The following is a 22,807-nucleotide window of genomic DNA, read 5'->3' as shown; positions in this document are numbered from 1 at the left end:
GATATGTTAATTTTCATTTGCAGCTAAGTACAAGTAGAAAAAATATAGAAAAAAACATACGTTCTCTAATATCTTTTCACACTGTACTTCCTGTTTAAAAAAAAATGAAAAGAGAAATTGACTAGGTTTAGTATCCTTTCATTTTTTGGTTCAGTGACAAAGTGAAACTAATTGTAGAGCCATTTGTCTGGCCTTTAAATATTGTTCAAGTTAAATTATTTTCAAATATGGCTTGCTTGGCCAGTGTGGATAGGGTTGAATCAAATTATAACCACGTACCAAGCTTAGGTTTCCAAATAGTTTTTACACGCAAGCATTTTGCATCATGATAGCATCCATCTAAATTTGTAACGAAAACGTTCCAGAATTCTAGAGTGAGATTCTTACTCTCACTCTGGTTCCAGTAGGCTAGTGTAAAGGGACTCTAAAAGCCCCAGCTCCAGCCATAGAAGGATTCCCCAAGGTGAGGCACTGTGGAAGACAGCTGTAAGACTGTCTTCTGAGAGTCCTTATGTAAAAAGGCAAAATTGGAGGGATGAATGCTGCTTGGATAATTCTTTCATTTGAAGTTTCTAAAATGAGCATTTAAACTGATCCTAATATAAAAATATTGCAGATATTATATTCCTATGTTATGTGAAAATCTCCTCAGTTAAGCAATGTCCAATGTCTTCAGCTATAGTCTGTGGAAACTGATTTGCCATTTGGGTTCAGTAACAACATGGTAAGTATAAAATAATAGAATGTCGTTTTTCTGCCACCTTATAGACTAACAGATGTATTAGAGCATAAGCTTGCATGGGTGAATACCCACTTCGTCAGACACCCAGTTCGTCAGACACATGTTAGTCTGTAAGATGCCATGGGACTCTTTGTCGCTTTTTACAGATCCAGACTAACATGGCTACCCCTCTGATATTTATCTGCCAGTTCTTCATTCAGTCCTTGGAAGAAAAGTGTTCTTGCATGTGTGGTTTTTCCTTTGTTTTGTTTTTGTTATTCCCTGCTCCCTCCTTAAAGGCAAGTGTTGAAATTAGTAATAATATTTGAAATTATTAATATTGATATGGGAAAACACTATTTTAACCATACATTTATTTATTAAATCCAGAGGCCAGATGGTATCTTATGCAGTTGCTCTAAACATGTCTAACAGCTTAACAATAAGCAGTCACTACATCCAATACAGTAACTAACAATATTTATAAGCATGTGATCAGTATACTTACAAATAGGCTAAACCCAGAGATGTTTAGACCCATAATGGTCTGCTCTAACGTGGTCAGGCAAGTATTAGCAATAAACCCCTTTAAGAATTTACTGTTTATACCCTTTAACAAACAAGTGATGTCATTGCCAATTACTAAATTCAGCTAAAAAACAATTTGAGACAATTCACCCTTATTTCATGTCTTAATCCAGATAAGATTCACAGACTCCTTTTTTCCCCCAAGGTCTTTCCTTTCTTAACTTCTTCCCCACCTCCTAGCTTATCAGCAGAACACTGGGAAGGTTTGGGCTTGTTTCTTTTTAGACAGCTTTTCTTTGTGGCGTTACTGCACTTTTTTTACTTTATTAGTTAGTTTTGGAACTATTCATCCTTCCCATGCTACAAGTAACACTACTTACTGTTCTCACCGCCTTCATTTACTTGCTGATTGGGGTCTTTTCCCTTCTGGCCATGAACTATAAGGTGAAAATTTTATTTTCTTAACCAAACTTAGGCTAACTTCGTTTTTTTAATTTTATACTAATCCTATAGCAAGAATAAAAGCATGCACCTTTTTCTGAGGGTGAAGTATCTCCACTTTTACCCTGGAATCTTTTCCAGTGTTCTTTGGATTGCAAAGCAGGGCACTTAGAATTGGGCCAAATTTATTTGGGAACTTGTAAGGCTAGATATTGGGGTAGAGTTACTCCTTCTGTCTCCTCCTAGTTTTCCTTTTTTCTTCTTTCCATCCTCTTACATTTTGTCTACCTTAATTCTTAATCTCAGAACAGATAAATTAAATCCTGAATCCAGTGAGTCATTTCTTCAAGTGACTCTGAAATTGAGTGTGATGTTCCATTTCAGTCTATCAACAATTTCCAGATTTGCTGTTCAGTTTACAAATAAAAAAGTTTTGTTTTCTTAACTTCCACCTCTTCAAACTGCCCTGACAGTCACATAGGATTCTTTCTGTTTGATGCTTCCGAAACAGACTGCCTTTTGGTTAACGGTTCTGTTGATGTGATATCCAGCTCACTCTCCCTTAACTTGATGTCTCTGTAGTAGTAACTGGAATAATAAGTAGTAAAAATGTGTTTATCAGAAAAGGAAGTAATTATTATTCTGAATATACAGGGAAAATAATTTTAAATAAAAAAGGTGCCATTTTTGCATGATCAGTTTTCAGAGTAGAACTACACTTTGGAATTTGCTACCATATTTTTTTCAGAGCATGACTACACTTCTTCATGGCAAATGCTTTTTCTTTCAGCTGAGTCATGTAAGGATGGGCATGGGGGGAAACCTTTGTTAAAAACACATCATTCATCTCTGGTTAAATTTGCTATGGCTGTATATTTAGCTGATCTAGAGAATAAGAGTGATGCTTCTTGCAGAAATTAGTCTCTCCCCTCAGACTAGCAGGCACTACTATTGCAGCACCACAGCTCCCACTGTGAGTGTGAAAATTATAATGTTCTCTCTTCTCACAGACAACAGGAGGTTAGCATCACTACTAAACTGAGCTTCAGAATATTTTGTTTCTTAGGAGCATGTCTACACATACAGTTCTGCACCTATACAGATACAGCTGCACTGCTGAAGCATGTCTGGTGAAGACGCTCTGTGCTGATGGGATAATAAAACCACCTCTGCGAACAGCAGAAGCTATGTCGGTGGGAGAAGCTTTCCCACTGACACAGCGCTGTGTACACAAGCACTTATGTCAGTGTAATTTATGTCGCTCAGAGGAGTGGTTTATGCACACTCCTGAGTGACACAAATTATGCCGACATAGGCTGTAATGTAGACATAGCATTAGCTAAATGCAAAGAAGAGAGAGAGCTTTTCATTCATCCATACTCTCCAACGGTGCTGAATTGCTTTTCTGATAGCTTTTTGGTGTTCAGATGAAATAGGAAGTAGGTTGCCTTAATATTACATAGACATCTGTTTCACTATTATGACTCAAACTTTAATAAGGAGTTTTGCAATATTTCTTTTTGCAGGGGAGGATATGAGGTGATGGGTCACCTACTTCTGTGTTGTTTGGTTGCTTTTTAATCTGTACTGTTCATCAACCAATTCTGCCTGGAACAATTGACTCTTCACTTTCAATCATATATTTGTTTAATGTTTCCTCACAGATTAGTTGGGTGTAAATTGTTTCAGTTTTACATTTGTTTCACTTCCGTAACTTAATTCTTGCAGAGATTTTTGTAATGGTTTGTGTGTGTGTGTGTGTGTGTGTGTGTGTGTGTGTGTGTGTGTGTGTGTGTGTGTGTGTGTGTGTGTGTTTGGGGGCGGGAGGGTAAGGAGGGTGTAAAGGCATAGTCAAAGAAAGTTTAATCTAGCTTCCAGGGAGCCTTTTTCATTTGGGGACCAGTGAGAAATAGAGGGCAAACCATTTTCTTTACCCCTGTAGTCTATTAAATGTATGAATAAGACTTGTTTGATTTCAAAACATTAGGCACTTTTAATAAAGGATAATTTTATTATGAGAATTTTCTCTCATTCCTAAAATCACGTTTTCTTTGTGTTTGTGACTTCGGTACTGGGCAAACTGGTTGAAACTATAGTAAAGAACAAAATTGTCAGACACATAATGAACATAATTTGTTGGGGAAGAGTCAGCATGGTTTTTGTAAACGGAAATCATGCCTCACCAATCTACTAGGATTCTTTGAGGAGGTCAACAAGCATGTGGACAAAGGGGATCCAGTGGATATAGCGTACTTAGATTTTCAGAAAGCCTTTGAAAAGGTCCCTCACCAAAAGCTCTTAAGCAAAATAAGTTGTCATGGGATAAGAGGGAAGGTCCTCTTATGGGCTGGTAACTGCTTAAGAGATAGGAAACAAAGGGTAGGAATAAATGGTCAGTTTTCAGAGTGGAGGAAAGTAAGTACTGGTGTTCCACAGGGGTCTGTACTGGGACCAGTCCTATTCAATGTATTCATAAATGATCTGGAAAAAGGGGTAAACAGTGAGGTGGCAAAATTTGCAGAAAATACAAAACTGCTCAAGATAGTTAAGTCCCAGGCAGGCTGTGAAGAGCTACAAAAGGATCTCTCAAAACTGAGTGACTGGACAACAAAATGGCTGATAAAATTCTATGTTAATAAATTCAGAGTAATGGACATTGGAAAACATAATCTCAACTATACATATAAAATGATGGGTTCTAAATTAGCTGTTACCACTCAAGAAAGAGATCTTGGAGTCATTGTGAATAGTTCTTTGAAAACATCCACTCAATGTGCAGTGGCAGTTAAAAAAGCAAGCAGCACCTTGGGAATCATTAAGAAATGGATAGATACTAGGACAGAAAATATCATTGCCTCTCTATAAATCCATGGTACGCCCAAATCTTCAATACTGCATGTAGATGTGGTCACCCCATCTCAAAAAGATATGTGGAATTGGAAAAGGTTCAGAAAATGGACACAAAAATGATTAGGGATATGGAACAGCTGCCATATGAGGAGAGATTAATAAGACTGGGACTTTTCAGCTTGGAAAAGAGACAACTAAGGGAGGATATGATAGAGGTCTATAAAATCATGACTGATATGGAAAAAGTAAGTAATGAAGTGTTATTTACTTCTCATAAGAACTAGGGGTCACCAAATGAAATTAGTAGGCAGCAGATTTAAAACGGACAAAAGGAAATTTTTTCACACAATGCACAGTCAACCTGTGGAACTCCTTGCCAGAGGATGTTGTGAAAACCAACAGGATTCAATAAAGAACTAGGTAAATTCATGGAGGATAGGTCCATCAGTGGCTATTAGCCAGGATGGGCAGGGATGGTGTCTAGCCTCTGTTTGCCAGAAGCTGGGAATGGGTAACGGGATGGATCACTTGGTGATTACCAGTTCTGTCCATTCCCTCTGGGACACCTGGCACTGACCATTGTTTGGAAGACGAATACTGGGCTAGATGACCTTTTTGTCTGACCCAGGATGGCCGTTCTTATGTTGATGATATTTGAGACTGACAGGCTTTTGATTATTTTACAATGAATTATAAATTTATTTGGAAATTGATTAGTAGACTGGCTTCCTGTGACATCAAGTAGATTTTTATGATCCTATCATGAAAAAGGCACTTAGAAAGTGGTTTACTTTTTAGCAAAATAGTTGAGAATGACATATGCATGTCCTAGTTCATGTCAGTTTAAGATCTGTCCATAATACACAATTGTGGCAGTGTGAGACAAGTTTCATGCCATATTGGACTGTATGACAAACTCTTAAGTAAGTTTAATCATATGAACTGTGCTTTCACAGCTTTTTGAACTATTGACGTTGTCGTAACAGATAGCTAAGGGTTAATGTCTCTTTCACCTGGAAAGAAGTAACCTGAAACACCTGACCAGAGGACCAATCAGGAAACAAGACTTTTAAAATCTGGGTGGAGGGAAGTTTGTGTCTGAGTTCTTTGTCTTCTGCCTGTCTCTCTCTCGGCTATGAGAGGATTTCTGGTTCCCTGCTTTCTAATCTTCTCTTCCAAGTTGTGAGTACAGAGATCATAAAACAATAGGGGTTATTGTTTTTTTTCTTTTGTATTTACATGGTGTAGTTGCTGGAATGTTTGAATTGTATTCTTTTTGAATAAGGCTGTTTATTCATATTTCTTTTAAGCAATTGACCCTGTATTTGTCACCTTAATACAGAGAGACCATTTTATGTACTTTTTCTTCTTTTTATATAAAGCTTTCTTTTTAAGACCTGTTGGAGTTTTTCTTTAGTGGGGGAACTCCAGGGAATTGAGTCTGTGCTCACCAGGGAATTGGTGGGAGGAAGAAGTCAGGGGGAAATCTGGGTGTGTTAGATTTACTAGCCTGACTTTGCATTCCCTCTGGGTGAGGGGGAAAGAGAGATTAGCTCTCGATAATTCTGTTTTCCAGGACTGGGAACGGGGAGGGTGGAGTCCCTCTGTTTAGATTCACGGAGCTTGCTTCTGTGTATCTCTCCAGGAACCTAGGGAGGGAACACCTGGAAGGGAGAAGGGGGGGGAAATGGTTTATTCCCCTTTGTTATAAGACTCAAAGAATTTGGGTCTTGGGGTCCCAAGGGAAGGTTGTTGGGGGGACCAGAGTGCCCCAAAACACTCTAATTTTTTGGGTGGTGGCAGCTTTACCAGGTCCAAGCTGGTAACTAAGCTTGGAGGTTTTCATGCTAACCCCCATATTTTGGACACTAAGGTCCAAATCTGGGAATAGGTTATGACAGACGTATGAAAACCTGGTCTTTCTTGAGTTGGCCAAGCATTGATGATCTATCATGTGCACTTAGAGACTCCGATCTTGCAAGGCACTTTGCAAGGTCAACCTACACGTAGCTCATTGAAGGACCTGGCCTTAGAATGTTAAGAACATCAGATTTGTAGTCCTAGAACAAACCAGTAGTCAATATTTAGGTATCCTGTTCTCTGCATTGAATACTGCCAGATTCTTCAAAGAAAGGTATAACTTCCCATGGTGCATCCATTTATGCAGTACTGAACCAGACCCTTGCTGACTAGTTTATGCTGTATCATAATACCTTGTTGTGTTAGCTTATGGGCTATATCATAAGCACTGTTAACCTTTATAATTTTACCATCAATATTGGAAATTTGTAGATGCTGCCTATGGAATATACTCCAAACTTAAGGCTGCAATTAGGTTCCAATTACAAGTCCTATTTAGACCCTTTATAATTATGGCTATGAAAACAGTTTGCCTGAAAACTGCTAGATTTCCTGTGAAGCAAAAGAACAACTTGCGTGTGAAGTTGAAGAAATTGGTCCATTGTGTGTGTGTATCTATCTAGATCGATATCTAACAGCTGAGTGATGCTCTAAGGCAGACCGCAAGCCAAGTCCAGACTGTTAGATGCTTTCGAATGGACCCTGAAATCTTTTATTTACTTATTATTTTCATTATTGTTATTTGTTTATTATTTTCTCTGGAGTCTGGACCTTGACTATACCTTTGACCAAGAAATTTGCACCTTGACAAAAATAGACTACCCTGTTGTAAGGGGAGAGAGTGACAAGATGTTCTTTGTGGTGCATTCCTGGGAATAAACTTTTGTGAGAAGAAACCTGGTAAGGATATAAGGGGGATTGAATGTAGTCCTAACTTGGCCTTTCATTACTTATGTTATATTTTAAATCTGCAGAATAAAAAAGAAATCACGGAAGGTGTAGATAAGTTTCATAAAAATCCTAGGGTGTACACAATGTGAAGACCTCCCATTCAGTGATCTAGTTGTCCTGTAGCCCGGGGTTCTCAACCTTTTTCTTTCTGAGGCCCGCCCCTAAATGTTATAAAAACTCCATGGCTCACTTATGCTTATAAAAGCCTGGCTAAATTGCTTATGCTTTCGCTTCAACCCTGGCAGGACTTGGGGCCTCATGCTTCAGTCCTGCACGGTGCTGCTTCGGCTTCCTGCCCTGGGCCCCAGTGAGTCTAATGCCAGCCTTGCTTGGATGACGCCCTGAACACCTGCCTGCAGCCCCCCAGCGGGCCCTGGTTGAGAACTGCTGCTCTAGCTGCATCCAGGCCTATAGCTGACCATCTACATGACAGAGAACATAGATCACAGAAGTTTAGGGTTAGAAGAGACCTCAGGAGGTCATCTAGTTGAAACCTCCCCCCCCACTCAAAGCAGGACCAACCCCATCTAAATCATCCCAGCCAGGGCTTTGCCAAGCCAGGCCTTAAAAACCACTAAGGATGGAGATTCTACTACCTCCCTAGGTACCAATTCCAGTGCTTCACCACCCTCTTAGTGAAATAGTTTTTCCAACTTAGACCTCCCCCACTGCAGCTTGAGACTATTTCTCCTTGTTCTGTCATCTGCCACCACTGAGAAGAGCCTAGATCAATCCTTTTTGGAATCCCCCTTCAGGTAGTTGAAGGCTGCTATCAAATCCCCCCCCTTACTCTTCTTTCTGCAGACTAAATAACCCCAGTTCCCTTAGCCTCTCTTCATGTGCCCCACTGTAGCAGGGTGCTCGTTGCAAAAGCATCTAATTATCCCCTTCCCAGTCAGCTCCAATCAGGGGAAACAGATTGAGCTGATGGACAAGGCCTGATGCTGGCCTGAGGATTGGCAACACCAGCTGGCCTGACAAGCCAAGGGCTATAAAGGCTGGGAGGGAGCCAGAAGGCTGGGGGCCAGCCAAGAGAAATCAGTCAGGGAGGGAACTGGAGGCTTCCTAGTTGAAGGTTGACTCTGTCTGTAAAAGAGGTTGAATAATCCTGTAAAGCTTATAAATAGCCTCTCTGAGCCTTATTGGGGCAGCAAGCAGGCCCCAGAAAGGGGCAGGTTGTGGACTCTATTACGCCCACCCCCTAATAATTTTTGTTGCCCTCCGCTGGACTATCTCCAGTTAGTCCACATCCTTTCTGTAGTGGGGGCCCAAAACTGAACAATACTCCAGGTGTGGCCTCACCAGTGCCAAAGAGAGGGGAATAATCACTTCCTTCAATATGCTGGCAATGCTCCTACTAATGCAGCCCAATATACCATTAGCCTTCTTGGCAACAAGAGCACACTGTTGATTCATTTCCAGCTTCTTGTCCACTGTAATGCCTAGGTCCTTTTCTGCAGAACTGGGCTGTCAGTCGGTCCCCAGCCTGTAGCAGCACATGGGATTCTTCCATCCTAAGTGCAGGACTCTGCACTTGTCCTTGTTGAACATCATCAGATTTCTTTTGGCCCAGTCCTCCAATTTGTCTAGGTCACTATGGACCCTATCCCTACCCTCCAGCATATCTACCTCTCCCCCTAGCTTAGTGTCATCCACGAACTTGCTAAGGGTGCAATTCATCCCATCATCCAGATCATTATGAAGGTATTGAACAAAACTGGCCCCAAGACCGACCCCTGGGCACTCCGCTTAAACACCGGCTGCCAACTAGATATTGACGTTGGATACTACCTGACAATCTAGCCAGCTTTCTATCCACCCTACAGTCCATTCAGCCAATCCATACTTTAACTTGCTGGCAAGAATACGTGGGAGACTATATCAAAAGCTTGCTAAAGTCAAGGCATATCATTTCCACTGCTTTCACCATATCCGCAGAGACAGTTCTCATCATAGAAGGGAATCAGGTTGTGATCAGGCGACTTGCCTTTGGTGATCCATGTTGACTGTTCCTGATCATCATCATCTCCTCCAAGTGCTTCAAATGGCTTCCTTGAGGTCCTGCTCCGTTATTTTTCCAGGAACTGAGGTGAGCTGACTGGTCTGTACTTACCCGGATTCTCTCTTTTCCCTTTTTTAAAGATGGCACTATATTTGCCTTTTTCCCATGATAGATTTGATTTAAATCACAATTTAAATCACTAGTCAGGAAGACTATTTAATCATGGATTCTACATAAAATGCATTCTTGTTGGTTGTTATAACCTTAATACATATTCTTCGTCACTCAGTGATAGATACGGGTTTCATTTTTACAAGGTACGCACACACTATACATTTTTAAAGTGATTTATTTTGAAACTTTTCAGATTAGTTTTACAGCTGTATCAGAAAATGAATGATTGTTTGGTTATTTCATTTACCAAGGTAATTGAAGCAGATACTTATAAAGTCATTGGGATATGAAGTATCTTCAGTTCAACAGGCTAATCATTAAGATTTGGTGGATTTTCTTCCTATGCTGTATTAAGAGGAGATCACCACCAGACAGACATTTAAATAAAACAACGTTATGTATTCTGGATATTTTTTCTTCAACAGCAAACATATAGTATCTTAACAAAACAAGCATGTGCATTTTTAATTTAGTTAAACATTGAAGTTTTTGAAATCAGTTTGTGTTTTTTTAAAAATTGTTTTTTAACTAAAATACTTAACTAGTCAATTTAATTTTTTTAAATATGTCAGCCAGGTCAACATGAGAAATTTAAAATATGGCTTCTGCCGCTACTCAGTCATCTTCACCTTCATTTTCCCATTGTTCATAATCTGGAAAGAAAAACAAGCTTCCTGCTTTTTCAGGTCCCAAATGATTTCCAATTGAATGAATAGTCAAAGGAAGAACTTCTACGCCGGCGAAGAAGTTTACTGCTGTTAAAAGTGACATTATCACTCAGCAGCCTCTGAATCCAGGGAGTTAAGTGACTTCCACCAGTTGACTGGTGTGACTTAAAAAAAATAAATAAATAAAAAAAGTCAGCAACATATATTTCTTGAATGGTTCACCCTCATCTCTGAAGTTTATTAAAGTTTGGCATTATGGAGGGATGATTGCTGGACATCCATGTCATAGACAGCTTCTCTTCTTCAGCAGTTAAGGTTTGACCTTGGTACCGAGTATTGAGATATTTGCAAGAAAATGAGGTGGAGATAGTGCCTTGGTCCCATTTGTTTTTTTAATGCTTGTTGTAATTTAACTCTGTCATTGCATATTTCTCTTTTTAAGATCTCACTCAGATCCTTCCAAATTTCAACAGCATCAGCAATAAAATAGCTTTTTCCCTGCATTTTGTTCAAGGCTACAGAAATAAGCTTCAGGGTACTCAGCATGTGTTCAACATTTCTCTTAAGCCCAATGTTGAGAACTTTGGCTGTGACAGTGCCATCTATTTTCACGATTTTGTTCACAAACTGTCATCAGATTAAGTCAGTTCTTGATATAGTGCTCAATACAGTCCTCTACTGAGTTCCATCGCATGTCTTGTGGGAGAGTTAGCTTGGTTTCTCCCACTTTTTTCAGAGCAGCTGCTGCAAAGTGGTTGTTACAGAAGTATTTTGCAGTTTCAACAACATTAGGCATTATTTCTGGAACACTGAAGTCTTTGGCTAGGAGGAGCATCAAATGAGTACTGCAACCGTATGTTATTAGCTTGGACTCTTCTAAACAATTTCTTCTCTTCTTGGATACATTTGCAGCATTGTCTGTAACCAGACTGCGAACTAAACATCTGAAATTTTTTTTTTACAGTTTGTTATAGCTTTTACTGCTACTTCTTGTAAGTATTCTGCTGTGTGTGCATTTCCTGATGTATCCATTGTTTCTGAAAGGAAGACATTCCCTTCTGTTGTCTCACAAGCACATAAAAAAGGATCCGCTCTGGGGTTTTGGCTGCCGGCTCCTGCCAGCTGGGGTCTGCGGCGGAAACCCCAGAGCGGTGGCGGGCTGAGTGGTTCAGCCCACACCGCGTGCCATCAAAAATTGGCTCACATGCTGACCCCTTCATTATATCTTAATTAAAACTATCTTTAGATAGGTTTTTCCTCAAAAATACGATTGAAACTAGAAACAAAAAATCATTGATTTTTATCCACCCTGTTTTTTCCAGTTGTCACGGACCTCCCCTGATCACCACGAGTTTTCAAAGATAATGGCCAATGACTCTGCAATCATATCAGCCAACTCCCTCAGCAACCTCAAATGCATTGCATCTGGCCCCATGGACTTATGAATGTCCAGCTTTCCTAAATAGTCCTTAACCTGTTCTTTCACCACTGAGGGCTGCTCACCTCCTCCCCATACTGTACTGACCAGCGCAGCAGTCTTGAGAGCTGACCTTGTCTGTGAAAACTGAGGCAAAAGAAGCATTGATTACTTCAGCTTTTTTCACATCATCTTGTCACTAGGTTGCCTCCCCACATTCAGTAAGGGACGCACACTTTCCCCAAACCACCTTCTTGTTGCTAACCTACCTATAGAAACCCTTCTTGTTACCCTTCACATCCCTTACTAGCTGCAACTCCAGTTGTGTTTTGGCCTTCCTGATTACACCACTGCATACTCAAGCAATATTTTTATACTCCTCCCAAGTCATATGCCCACGTTTCCATTTCTTGTAAGCTTCCTTTTTGCTTTTAAGTTCACTGAAGATTTCTCTGTTAAGCCAAGCTGGTCGCCTGCCATGTTTGTTGTTATTTCTGCACATTGGGATGTTTTTTTCCTGTGCCTTCACTAAGGCTTCTTTAAAATACAGTCAGTTGTCCTGGACTCCTTTCCCCCACATATTAGCCTCCCAAAGGATCCTGCCCATCACTTCCCTTAGGGAGTCAAAGTCTGCTTTTCTGAAGTCCAGGGTCCGTATTCTGCTGCTCTCCTTCCTTTTGTCTGGATCCTGAACTCTACCATCTCATGGTCATCTTCATTTAAATCAGTTTGTAATAGTTGGATTTGTTACAGGATGGTACTCAACTTTCTTTGTATGAAGAAAATTTATAAAACTGTCTGAGTTACAGGTAATTTAAAATTACCTTAGTTATGCAGTTACTGAGTAGCAGCTCTGTATTGAAGGTTTTATTATAAACTATTTCACTAGGAGGGTGGTGAAGTACTGGAATGGATTACCTAGGGAGGTGGTGAAATCTCCATCCTTAGTGGTTTTTAAGGCCTGGCTTGACAAAGCCCTGGCTGGGATGATTTAGTTGGTGTTGGTCCTCCTTTGAGCAAGGGATTGGACTAGATGATCTCCTGAGGTCTCTTCCAATCCTAATATTCTATGATTCTCTCTCCGTATAACTTTGCTTTGAAATTATTTTTAACTAAAAGAAATTTCAGAGTACATTAGAATTTTTTTTAACTTACTGAAGGCAATTTAGTCCAACTTAAATTATGGTTGCCTAAATATAAACTGAAATGTTAATCAGTGTCAGACTTTTTATTTGGGAGAAGTCCTGCAAGCTAAAGAAAATCACATTGATTATGATATTTCAAACTTTGCATGTGGATAAACACCATTTAAAAATCTAAGGCATAGGCAAATAGTCACTTTTAAGATATTTATTTAAAAAATGTGTTTGCTTGCTATGGCATTGTGTGTTTTACAAATCTGCATGGTCCCATGACTTCATTGTAAAGCTTAGGCAGACCTCAAAGAGCAAATGGTGGGGCAATAAAGAAAACCCTGTTTAACCGCTAAAATGTTCATGGCATTGCAAGACATTTGGAGCTGTCTGAGAATAGGAGCTGGTTACATTGCAGAACTCAGACTCTGCAGGACATTGTGAAATAGTTAGGCTCTAAACTCGGTGAGCTCCTAGTATCCACATTTTAAGGAAAGTTGTGGGAAAGTAGGCTAGTGGGTATTTTGAAGATCCCCTAAACTTCTTTTTGGTGCCCCTTTCAATTAAAAAATAAAAAGGGAAAATTAACCAATAAAATTTATTTCCTTTTAAGTTTAACTATGATATTTGGAAATTAACATGTAAGGGGAGGTAGATAATATATAAGAAATTGGAATGATATTTGTCTGATCAGGAGTTGGGAGGAACCCAGGCCTACTCTCTTCAATGGGTTCCAGCCCAGCGCCCCGTGGATTGCAATTGTCTAGAGTGCCTCCTGGTACAGCTGCATGACAGCTACAACTCCCTGGGCTACTTCCCCATGGCCTTCTCCCAATACCTTCTTTATCCTCACAACAGGACCTTTCTCCTGGTGTCTGATAATGCTTGTACTCCTCAGTCCTCCAGCAATATAACTTCTCACTCTCAGCTCCTAGTGTCTCTTGCTCTCAGCTCCTTGCATGCACGCTGCAAACTGAAGTGACTCAGGTAACTCAGGTGCCCTGATTAGCCAGCCTGTCCTAATTGATTCTAGCAGTTTCTTCTTAATTGGCTCCAGGTGTCCTAATTAGCCTGCCTGCCTTAATTGGTTCCAGCAAGTTCTTGCTTGTTCTGGAACTGCCCCTGTTACCTAACCCAGGGAAAAGGGATCTACTTAATCTGGGACTAAAATGTCTGCCTTCTAACACTCTCCTGTAGCCATCTGGCCTGACTCTGTCACAGAACATAGATGTGGAAAATATCACATTGCACATTTCAGAATCAACTGAGTACTGTCCCTCTTACTTGTTCGTGACCCAAGACTAATATCCTAACTGGAATTTTTGACATTTTTGAAATTATTCTAAATTAAAACAATACATTCTGTAGATATATCAGCTCTTTCCTGTATTGCTTGTTAGATAAGTATTGTACTGGCTTGTATATAACAAGTTCCTCTGAAATGAGCAGCTGATATTTGTACAATAGGGTTGAAAAAAGTGAATATGTGGTCTGTATCTGACTTGCACTGGGATGATCAATAGGGATGGTATAAATGGTGGTGTACAGGCCGAGAGAATAAAGTACTTTGGACTGTCCGTCTCACAAAGAAATGAGTGAATGGTCCTGTTTCTAAAGTGCATATGAGGTAAAATTCCATATGGCATAAGCCTTGTGTTGGCCCTCTACAAAGAGGTAAATTTCATCCATGGAGATTAAGATAGGAAGTATGGCATTTTGACCATAGCAGGAAATTGACATGCACAAGGATTAAGTTGCTGGACTGCATTTGGTGGTTAAATTTGACACATGATGCTGGTGTCTGTGGCACATAATGGGCAGATGGATTGGAGAATGATCTGTATTGATATGTGACTGTCAAGTACCAAGGCTGGGCAGTCATACCTAGTGGCCAAAGCAGAGCTGGAAGCGGCGGCCAGTACGTCCCTCGGCCCATGCCGCTTCCAGTAGCTCCCATTGGCCCGGAGCAGCAATCCGCGGACAGTGGGAGCCGCAATTGGCCAGACCTGTGGATGGGGCAGGTAAACACACCGGCCCAGCCCACCAGGAGCTTTCCCTATGCAAGCAGCGACCCCTGTTTGAGAAACCCTGGTATAACTAGAGGTATGTAGTGATGGGTGTTCCGAGGTTTTATTATTAATTTACTAGTAAACAAGGCAATTCCATCATTTTTATTATTTATGGCTGTAGGTTAGTTAGCTAGTGAAGACCCTCTAAATCAACCGCTGATCACTCTCCCGTCAACTCCTGTACTCCACCTGATCAAGAAGAGTAAGGGGAGTCAACGTCACGTTGTGTGGACCCAGCGGTAAATATACCTAAGCTACGTTGATTTGAGTTACGTTATTTGCATCACTCGAATTGTGTAGCTTAGATCAACTTTTCCCTTTAGTGTAGACAAGGCCTTACGCTAGTCTTCCTCGTTTGTTCAGTTGAAGCACTTGATATCCTTTTTTCTGATAGGATAATTTCACCATCAGCCGTACAAAGATATATTTATCAAAGATTAACCAAAATATTTCTTCTCTGGTGTACTATGATATTATGAATGTATATATGTTCTGTAACTTTGTGAAGCTCCAAACATTTCAGAAAGCTACATAGTGCTTGCACCAAAGAATTTACGGTCTGTAAATTAGGCAAAGATAGCCTGTGAACATAGGCAAAGAATGGGAAACTAGTATGTATTAAAAGGATGTAGTATAATATTCCCTTTTACACTCTAGAGTTCAATTTTACATTCAGTGACAATGTAATGGTTAATGTTACAAGGAAGAAGAGCTTTGAAATTGATATGTGGGATAATTTAGTATTTGTGCTCAATACACAAGTGTAACCTTAATTATTGAATGTTATCTGTTTACAGTGCTTGATTTGGGCATAATTACAACATCTTTGTAGTATATTGTACCCTAAATTCTGATAGGGTATTAACTCAAACTTAACTCAAATTTAAGATAGGTTTTTTCTGGGATTTTTTTGGTAAGGTATGAATTTTTAATGAGTGTACACTAAACAAGAAACCCAAAGAGAGCTAAGGGATACTCTTTTTGTCTTTATAAAATTATTTTCATTAATAAGTAAAAGCGTATTTTCATTTAGTTATCTAATATGCAGACAGTCAGCTGACAAAATATATAAAAATTATTTTATATTTTAAAGGCTACGGGAAGACAGATGATATTTCAGAGAAAACTTCACTCGCTGATCAAGAGGAAGTGAGAACTGTATTCATCAATCAGCCCCAGTTGACCAAATTCTGCAATAATCATGTCAGGTATTAAGTTTTTATAATGTGTATAATTAATAAATATTTAAAATATCTATTTAGTGCCATAACTTTGCATGTTACTTTACAAAGACTAAGTAAAGAGAGTGTTCCTGGTCCAGTTAACAAGTTTAAACAGAAAATGGATGTAACATATACAAAAGGTAGAGAAGACAAAGACTAAAATAAATAAGCCTGATTGTGAGTGAATTTTGGGTTATGCCTGCAGAGGTGTGATTGCAACAGTGTTGATGTACTTGAGCGAGCTTTGAAATAGCTAGCTCAAGTAACAATAGCACTGAAGACAAGTCACCATAGGCTGTGCAAACTCTCCCCAGACCTTGGGTTCGTACTTCAGTGGCTAGCCTGTGCTACCGTGACTTCACTGCTATTGTTACTTGAGCAAGCTAGATTAAAGATAGCTCAGGTATGTCTACGCATGCTACAGTCACACTGCTGATTGCAGTTTAGACATGCCCTTAGTTTCTGAAGTTTTTAAATGCCTAATGATATGAAAAGTGGATTTTCAGGAGACATCGGAAAGAGTGAATATACTTGAAGGGGATTTATTTCAGCCTGTATGGAATAGCATGAAAAAGGCATGAAGGATAGAATGGGTGGATACAAAGAGAGTAACGCGATAGAACTGGGTACAGAACGTTATTTGGAAACTACTTAGAGAACTACTTTGGCTATAGAATCAAAAGTCTTTTCTCAAACTTTCACTTTGAATGTACAATGCAGTGAAAATGTTTGAAAGAGCAGAGAAGCATTCTGCATACTATTGTTAATTGTAGTATACTTAAAAAGAATACTGTGGGTACATGGTAGTCCAAAACTTTTGGTTTGTTCTCAGACTACAGACTAGAAATCTGCATTGTAACAAAATAACTATTGGATATTTGCATGCAAGTGACCACACTGATCTCTAGATTCAGTAGTGTCACAAGGAATAGCATTTTAAAATGGAGTAGAATTTACTCACACCATAATATGTAACAAGTGACATGTTTTGTTGTCCCATGCCTTATCACCGTTGTATAGATGTGTGGGGTAATGAAAGTAATGCTAGTTATGTGTTTACTGTAACAGGGTGTGCTGGCCCTTTAAGGTAAACTACAGGCCCAGCGTGATGCTGTTCTTTATTCAAACCATATGAAGGGAATTTGGGAAATACAGTTCTCAGGACTGAGAGGAATTAGAGGCTGTTTCAGCAAGGAATGTTTGGAAGAAAGAGTATAGACAGGCCCATGCATTAGGAGACTAAGAGGTCTGGAGGAAGCAGGAGCTGTTTGTTTATCTTTAGACAGCAGTGGTTGTTGAAGTCGGATGACCAGGAGGAAGGAATTCCATGGGAGGGGTGAAAGTTGGATTATTGTAGGATCCTGGTTTCTTTTGTATGTTTGTTAGGAGCCCTAAGAGGAGGGGAAATACTGGGAAAAGATGAAGGAATGGTGATTGTGTAATCTTTGGATGGGCTAGAGTTCATTTCATTGCCCTTCTCCAGTGCCTTAAAAAAACCTATCTCCCATATAAAAGTAGCTGGAGATCCAGAGTTCATTCTCTTAAGGATTTTCAGAAAGGATTGCCCAGTGTTAATTTCCCCACATTCAAGTCCCAAAAGGAAATAACAAAATTAATTTAATTAAATAGCTTTATAAAATCTTATGATAAACAAATAATAATCTAATTTTTACAGCATAACATGGCTATTTTATAATCCACAGACATTATCTTCACAGTTATACATAAACATAAAAAAAGAAAACCAAATTAAAAGCTGAACAGTTCAGTCCCCAGAGAAACAGTGAAAAGAAACTAAGAGTTCCCAAAAATTTAGGTTTAGTTCACCTAAATCTCAGTTAATCTTTGATCACCAAATCTATACAGTTTGCTGAGTCCTAAACAACATCTTCCCTCCACTTGCTTGTAGGAATCTTCAGTTGGAATCCATGCAGATGCTTCCTCTGCTGAAATCACTGCTAGCCAGTCAGCTAACTGATTAACCAATCACTCAGTTAAGTCACAAGTGTATAGATTTAAATAAAAGCCTGCTGCGAAATGCTTCAGAGGACTGGTCTACACTATGGGGGAAAATCAATCTTACATACGCAATTTCAGCTACGTGAATAACGTAGCTGAAGTCGAAGTATCTAAGATCGAATTACTCACCGTCCTCATGGCGCGGGATCAATGTCCGCGGCTCCCCCTGTTGATTCCGCAACTCCGTTCGGGTTGGTGGATTTACGGAATTGATATAAGCGTGTTCGGGGATCGATATATCGCGTCTAGATGAGACGCGATATATCGATTCCCGAGCAATTGATTGCTACCCGCCGATACGGCGGGTAATGAAGACATACCCAGAGTTAGGGACAACAGCCTGCTTTATGTTCCTAGGCTCAGGACTCTCCCAACTCGCACAGGGCACACATGGTCCTTTGTAAAGCAGCTGCCCTGACTGCTTGCCCTCATGGAGTCTGATCCCAGGAACAGGGAACCTATTGGAGCATACCCCAAACTCCTGTTAGAGTAACGCATCCAATTCCAGAAGCTTCTGGATGTGGAGTGCTTAATGACTCAGCAATGACTCAGGGTACGTCTTCACTACCCGCCGTATCGGCGGGTAGCAATCTATTGCTCGGGGATCGATATATCGCGTCTCATCTAGATGCGATATTCGATCCCCAACACACTTATATCGATTCCGTAACTCCACCAACCCGAACGGAGTTGCGGAATCAACAGGGGGAGCCACGGACATCGATCCTGCGCCATGAGGACGGTGAGTAATTCGATCTTAGATACTTGCACTTCAGCTACGTTATTCACATAGCTGAAGTTGCGTATCTAAGATCGATTTTCCCCCGTAGTGTAGACCAGCCCTTAGACACAACTCACTCCTACTTCCCCTTAATGGATCTGTTAAAGAGATATCTCCCTATTAGGCACATGGGTTACACTTGGACAAAGACTCAGACTTGATGCCTGTCTGGAGCTTCCAGTATAGTGAAAACTCCTCTTCATATACACACTGTTGCAAAGAGGGAGTTGGACATGGACCTCAAATGAGAAGGCTGTGACCCAGGCAAAATTGGGAGGAGGATTTTGTTTGTTTACATTGGATTTTATTGTTTGATGTGTTTGGTTGGTTGATGTGTGTGGGGTTATTTTGGGGGCAGGAGACATTCGTTACTCTGAAAGAGATGGAATTTTGGTACGATCAGAAAGTTAAACCAACATAATAGGAAAAGAAAACTGAAAGTGGTGGCTGTGTTACCACGGTCACCAGGAAAGCCGCTATTATAATCACACATTCAAGATTTCCATCCCTCAGTCGGAATACGAGCTACTTTACGCTTGTCACCCACCAGTTTGCTGTTTGCCTTTCTTGCGGGTGGTCAGGCTGCTGACTTTGCACCTCTAATGTATTGTACACCTTATTTTCATTTTGTACAGTATTTTAACTTCTAATTTACTTTTTTCATAGGATAAAAAAAATTTTGTGGACAGGAAATAGAGAGAGAGCTGCAAATGCACTACTTGCATTGGATTTTTTAGTGTTTCCAAAGCAGGCTCTTTATGAAAACATACTGTGACCTTGTAAAGGCGCACGGCCGGGGCTTGACCCTCCCTGAGGAGGAGGGGAGCCACACCGGCCTCCATATACGTCATCTATGTCAGCCCCTTTCTGCAGGGCTGGGCGACGCTGCACAGTCGCCTGGGACCCGGCCTTCTGCTCTAGGGCGCGGCAACAAACACAAAGTTATAGAGGCTCAGACCCTCTTGGCTCAGGGCTGAGCAACAATAGTTCAGGCAGCTCGAGCCCTTTGGGGCAGGACCGAGCAGCGGCACAGTTAAAGGGGCCCAGCCCTTGCTTCGGGCGGGGCACCAAACACACAGTTACAAAGGCTCGGACCCTCGTGACGCAGGGTCGAGCAGTCAATAGTTCAGGCAGCTTGAGCCCTTTGGGGCAGGACCAAGCAGTGGCACAGTTGAAGGGGGCCCGGCCCTTGGTTCGGGCGGGGCACCAAACACACAGTTACAAAGGCTCGGACCCTCGTGGCTCAGGGTCGAGCAGTCAATAGTTCAGGCAGCTCGAGCCCCTTGGGGCAGGACCGAGCAGTGGCACAGTGGAAGGGAGCCCAGTTACAAAGGCTCAGAGCTGAGCAATCAGTCACTAGGCTTGATGGCCTCCTTAGGCTGGGGAGAGGAGGATTCTGCCACCCGTGTACTGGTGGCAGGGGGAACGCAGGCCCACCCACTCCACTGCCTTCCAGCCCAGGGCTCTAGTAGCGGCTATCACCGCTAATGGTCAGTGGGGTTCCTGGCCGCAACACACTGACATGGGTTTAGGTAGGTACACTTGCAGCCCGACTGGGGTTGGTTGCCCCTGGGCTACTTCCAATCTCCCCCTCTGGGTCTACCTGTTCTGTGGCGTCAGCTCCTGGGAAGTCCAGTAGTATGGGCCCCTCCGGGCTGGGGCTGGGTGGTAGATCCGGCAGTACCTCTGGGAAGTCCAGCCAGGGTTGCTCCGCGGGTTCCTCGGGGTAACAGCAGGGACGGGGCTACTCCGGCAGTCCCTCCTCGTAGTGGGCGCGGGGAAGCTCCGGCAGCTCCTCGTCATAGTGGGTGAAGCTCCGGCAGCTCCTCGTCGTAGCAGGCACGGGGAAGCTCTGGCCAGTCAGGGCAACTGCCCTGGGCCTCAGCAGCCTCCTAGCCACGAGCACCTTCTGGCACGTCTGCTCCCGGCGGCGGCTGGGCTCCAACTGAGCGCCGCCGGACAGCTTTTATACTTCCGGGTCGCCTCCTGACCCTCTCAGGGGCGGGTACAGTACCCTGTGGCCCCGCCCCTTCTGGCCCCTGGTGGGGCTCGACCCTCCCTGAGGAGGAGGGGAGCCACACCACCTCGCTACAGACCTCCTCAACTCTCACAATGGGGGGCTTCCAGCACAGCATAATGGGACAGCTCAGCACTTCCAGTACAGTGGCAGAACTTCAGGTTCCTCTTTGAGTAGTATCCCAATGGATGCTCCACTTTAGGTGCACATGTGCCCCATGCGCCTTTGACCGGAGATTTTTATTAGTAGCATCCATTCAGCCCTACTTTATGCTCTGCATCAAAGCTATATCGGGCTGCATAGGCAAACAGTTCTCAGTTCCGTCTCAACGGCCTCGGCCTGAAACACAGCTTAGCATGTCTGCATTATGCATGCCTTGACTGCTCAGTGAGTTCATCTACTTAGTTTACTTAGTGTATGTCATTAGTTTGTTGGTTAGTAGTAATTAGTTACTAGCTACTGAAAAGATTGTTTTATTTCCTCTGGGGGAATCCTCCCTGTGAACCCAGTTCACTAGAATTTAAATGTAATCTTACATGTAGAGAGGCTATACTGGTCAATGATGCATACTCGAAGTGCCTTCTCTTCCTGGAAGAGTAACATATCCCACAGAAGTATAACTTCTGTTTGGCCCTCAAATCCAGGGTACAGAAGAATTGGGAAATCAAGCTGAGACTGTTAATGATTGATCACTGCCTTTGCCCTGCTTCAGAGCATGGTCTGGGGCACCCCCTATACATCAGTCTCTAGGGTCTCTAGTGCCCCTTGGCCTTAGTACAACACTCTCCTAGAAAGGGTAGGACTTCAGAGGTTTCCTCTAAAGATCCTAAGAAGAGGACCTGTAATTCCCATCTTAGGTACTCACCTTGAAAAGACCTCACTCTCCGACAAGGTCAGCAGCCTCAGAGACCTTATCCCAGGGCTTGGTATGGTACAGGTGAGGCATTCCTTCAGTGCCAGCAAGGCAGGAAAATCCTGCAGCTCTAAAGGGTAAAGGCTCCGAGAAGGCTCCAGTACCATCTAGTGTAGATGGTCAGAGCAAATACAGGAGATTGGTGGACTTTACCCCTCTCCCGGTACTCTTCTAGCACTTCAGTAGCATGTAAGACTAAGCCTCTGTCTACATCAGTGCCACCTGTGAAACTCTCACAACCATCGGTACCATCCTATAGGGACAAGCATACTGGTCCATTGGTGCTGCAATTCCATTTGGTGTCTCAGGACTTTAGGTATCTGAAAGACTTATTGGGGAATGCTGAACCAGAGTCTCCATTGCTGGTGATACACTTAGCAGGTGTTTTTCCCAAGACTATGAATATGGGAGTTGGATTTCCAGATTCTTGTAGGCATATTTCAAACTTGGGGATTTCCAAAAGTGGACCTCTTTGCCATAAAAAATGCCATCTATTTTGTTCAAGATGGGAGTGCCTAGATTGCAGTTTCTTGGGGTACATCTTCTTCCTTACTTGGACTTGCATTACCCAAGATGCCTCTGATTCACAAAGTGATGAATAAAATCAGACAGGGCAAGACCAGAGTTATTCTAATCACCCCAACATGGTATAGGCAGGCATGGATTCCTTACTTGTTTTGTCTAGCTCTTTGTCTCCAGCAATAAATCTTCCAATCACTCTCCAGCTGCTCTCCCAGGACACCAGTTGTCTACTACATCCCAATCTAAGTATTCTCCACCTCAAAGCATGGGTCCTCTGTGGTTCACGGGAGTAGAGTCAGTCTGTTCTGCAGAAGTGCTACAGATATTATTAAATAGTTGGGAAGAGTATACCAGAAATACTTACCTTCAGAAGTGGAGATGATTTAATCACTGGTGTGAACTCCAGAATGCTGCCCCTAAATCTGCCTTGCTTCCACTTGTTCTGGAATACTTGCTGCAACTAAAGAAAATCAGATTATCACTTAACTCTCTCAAGGTTCATTTGGTGGCATTAACAG

General features: G+C 41.8%; 1 protein-coding gene across 4 annotated transcripts in view; it reads left to right on the top strand.

Moving 5' to 3' along the window:
* The window catches only part of ATP8A1 (ATPase phospholipid transporting 8A1), a 254,637-nt gene that overhangs the window by 2,407 nt on the left and 229,423 nt on the right, over positions 1 to 22,807 (top strand). For all 4 annotated transcript variants that reach the window (XM_030563157.1, XM_030563155.1, XM_030563159.1 and 1 more), the window contains exon 2: positions 15,908 to 16,022. In XM_030563157.1, coding sequence (XP_030419017.1) covers positions 15,908 to 16,022 — 115 coding nt within the window. The remainder of the gene's footprint in view (positions 1 to 15,907; positions 16,023 to 22,807) is intronic.

The sequence above is a fragment of the Gopherus evgoodei genome, chromosome 5 (genome assembly GCF_007399415.2).
Source record: "Gopherus evgoodei ecotype Sinaloan lineage chromosome 5, rGopEvg1_v1.p, whole genome shotgun sequence".
Lineage (NCBI taxonomy): Eukaryota > Metazoa > Chordata > Testudines > Testudinidae > Gopherus > Gopherus evgoodei.
Note: the sequence above shows the minus strand (reverse complement) of the source record. Positions and strands in the feature narration are given on the sequence as shown.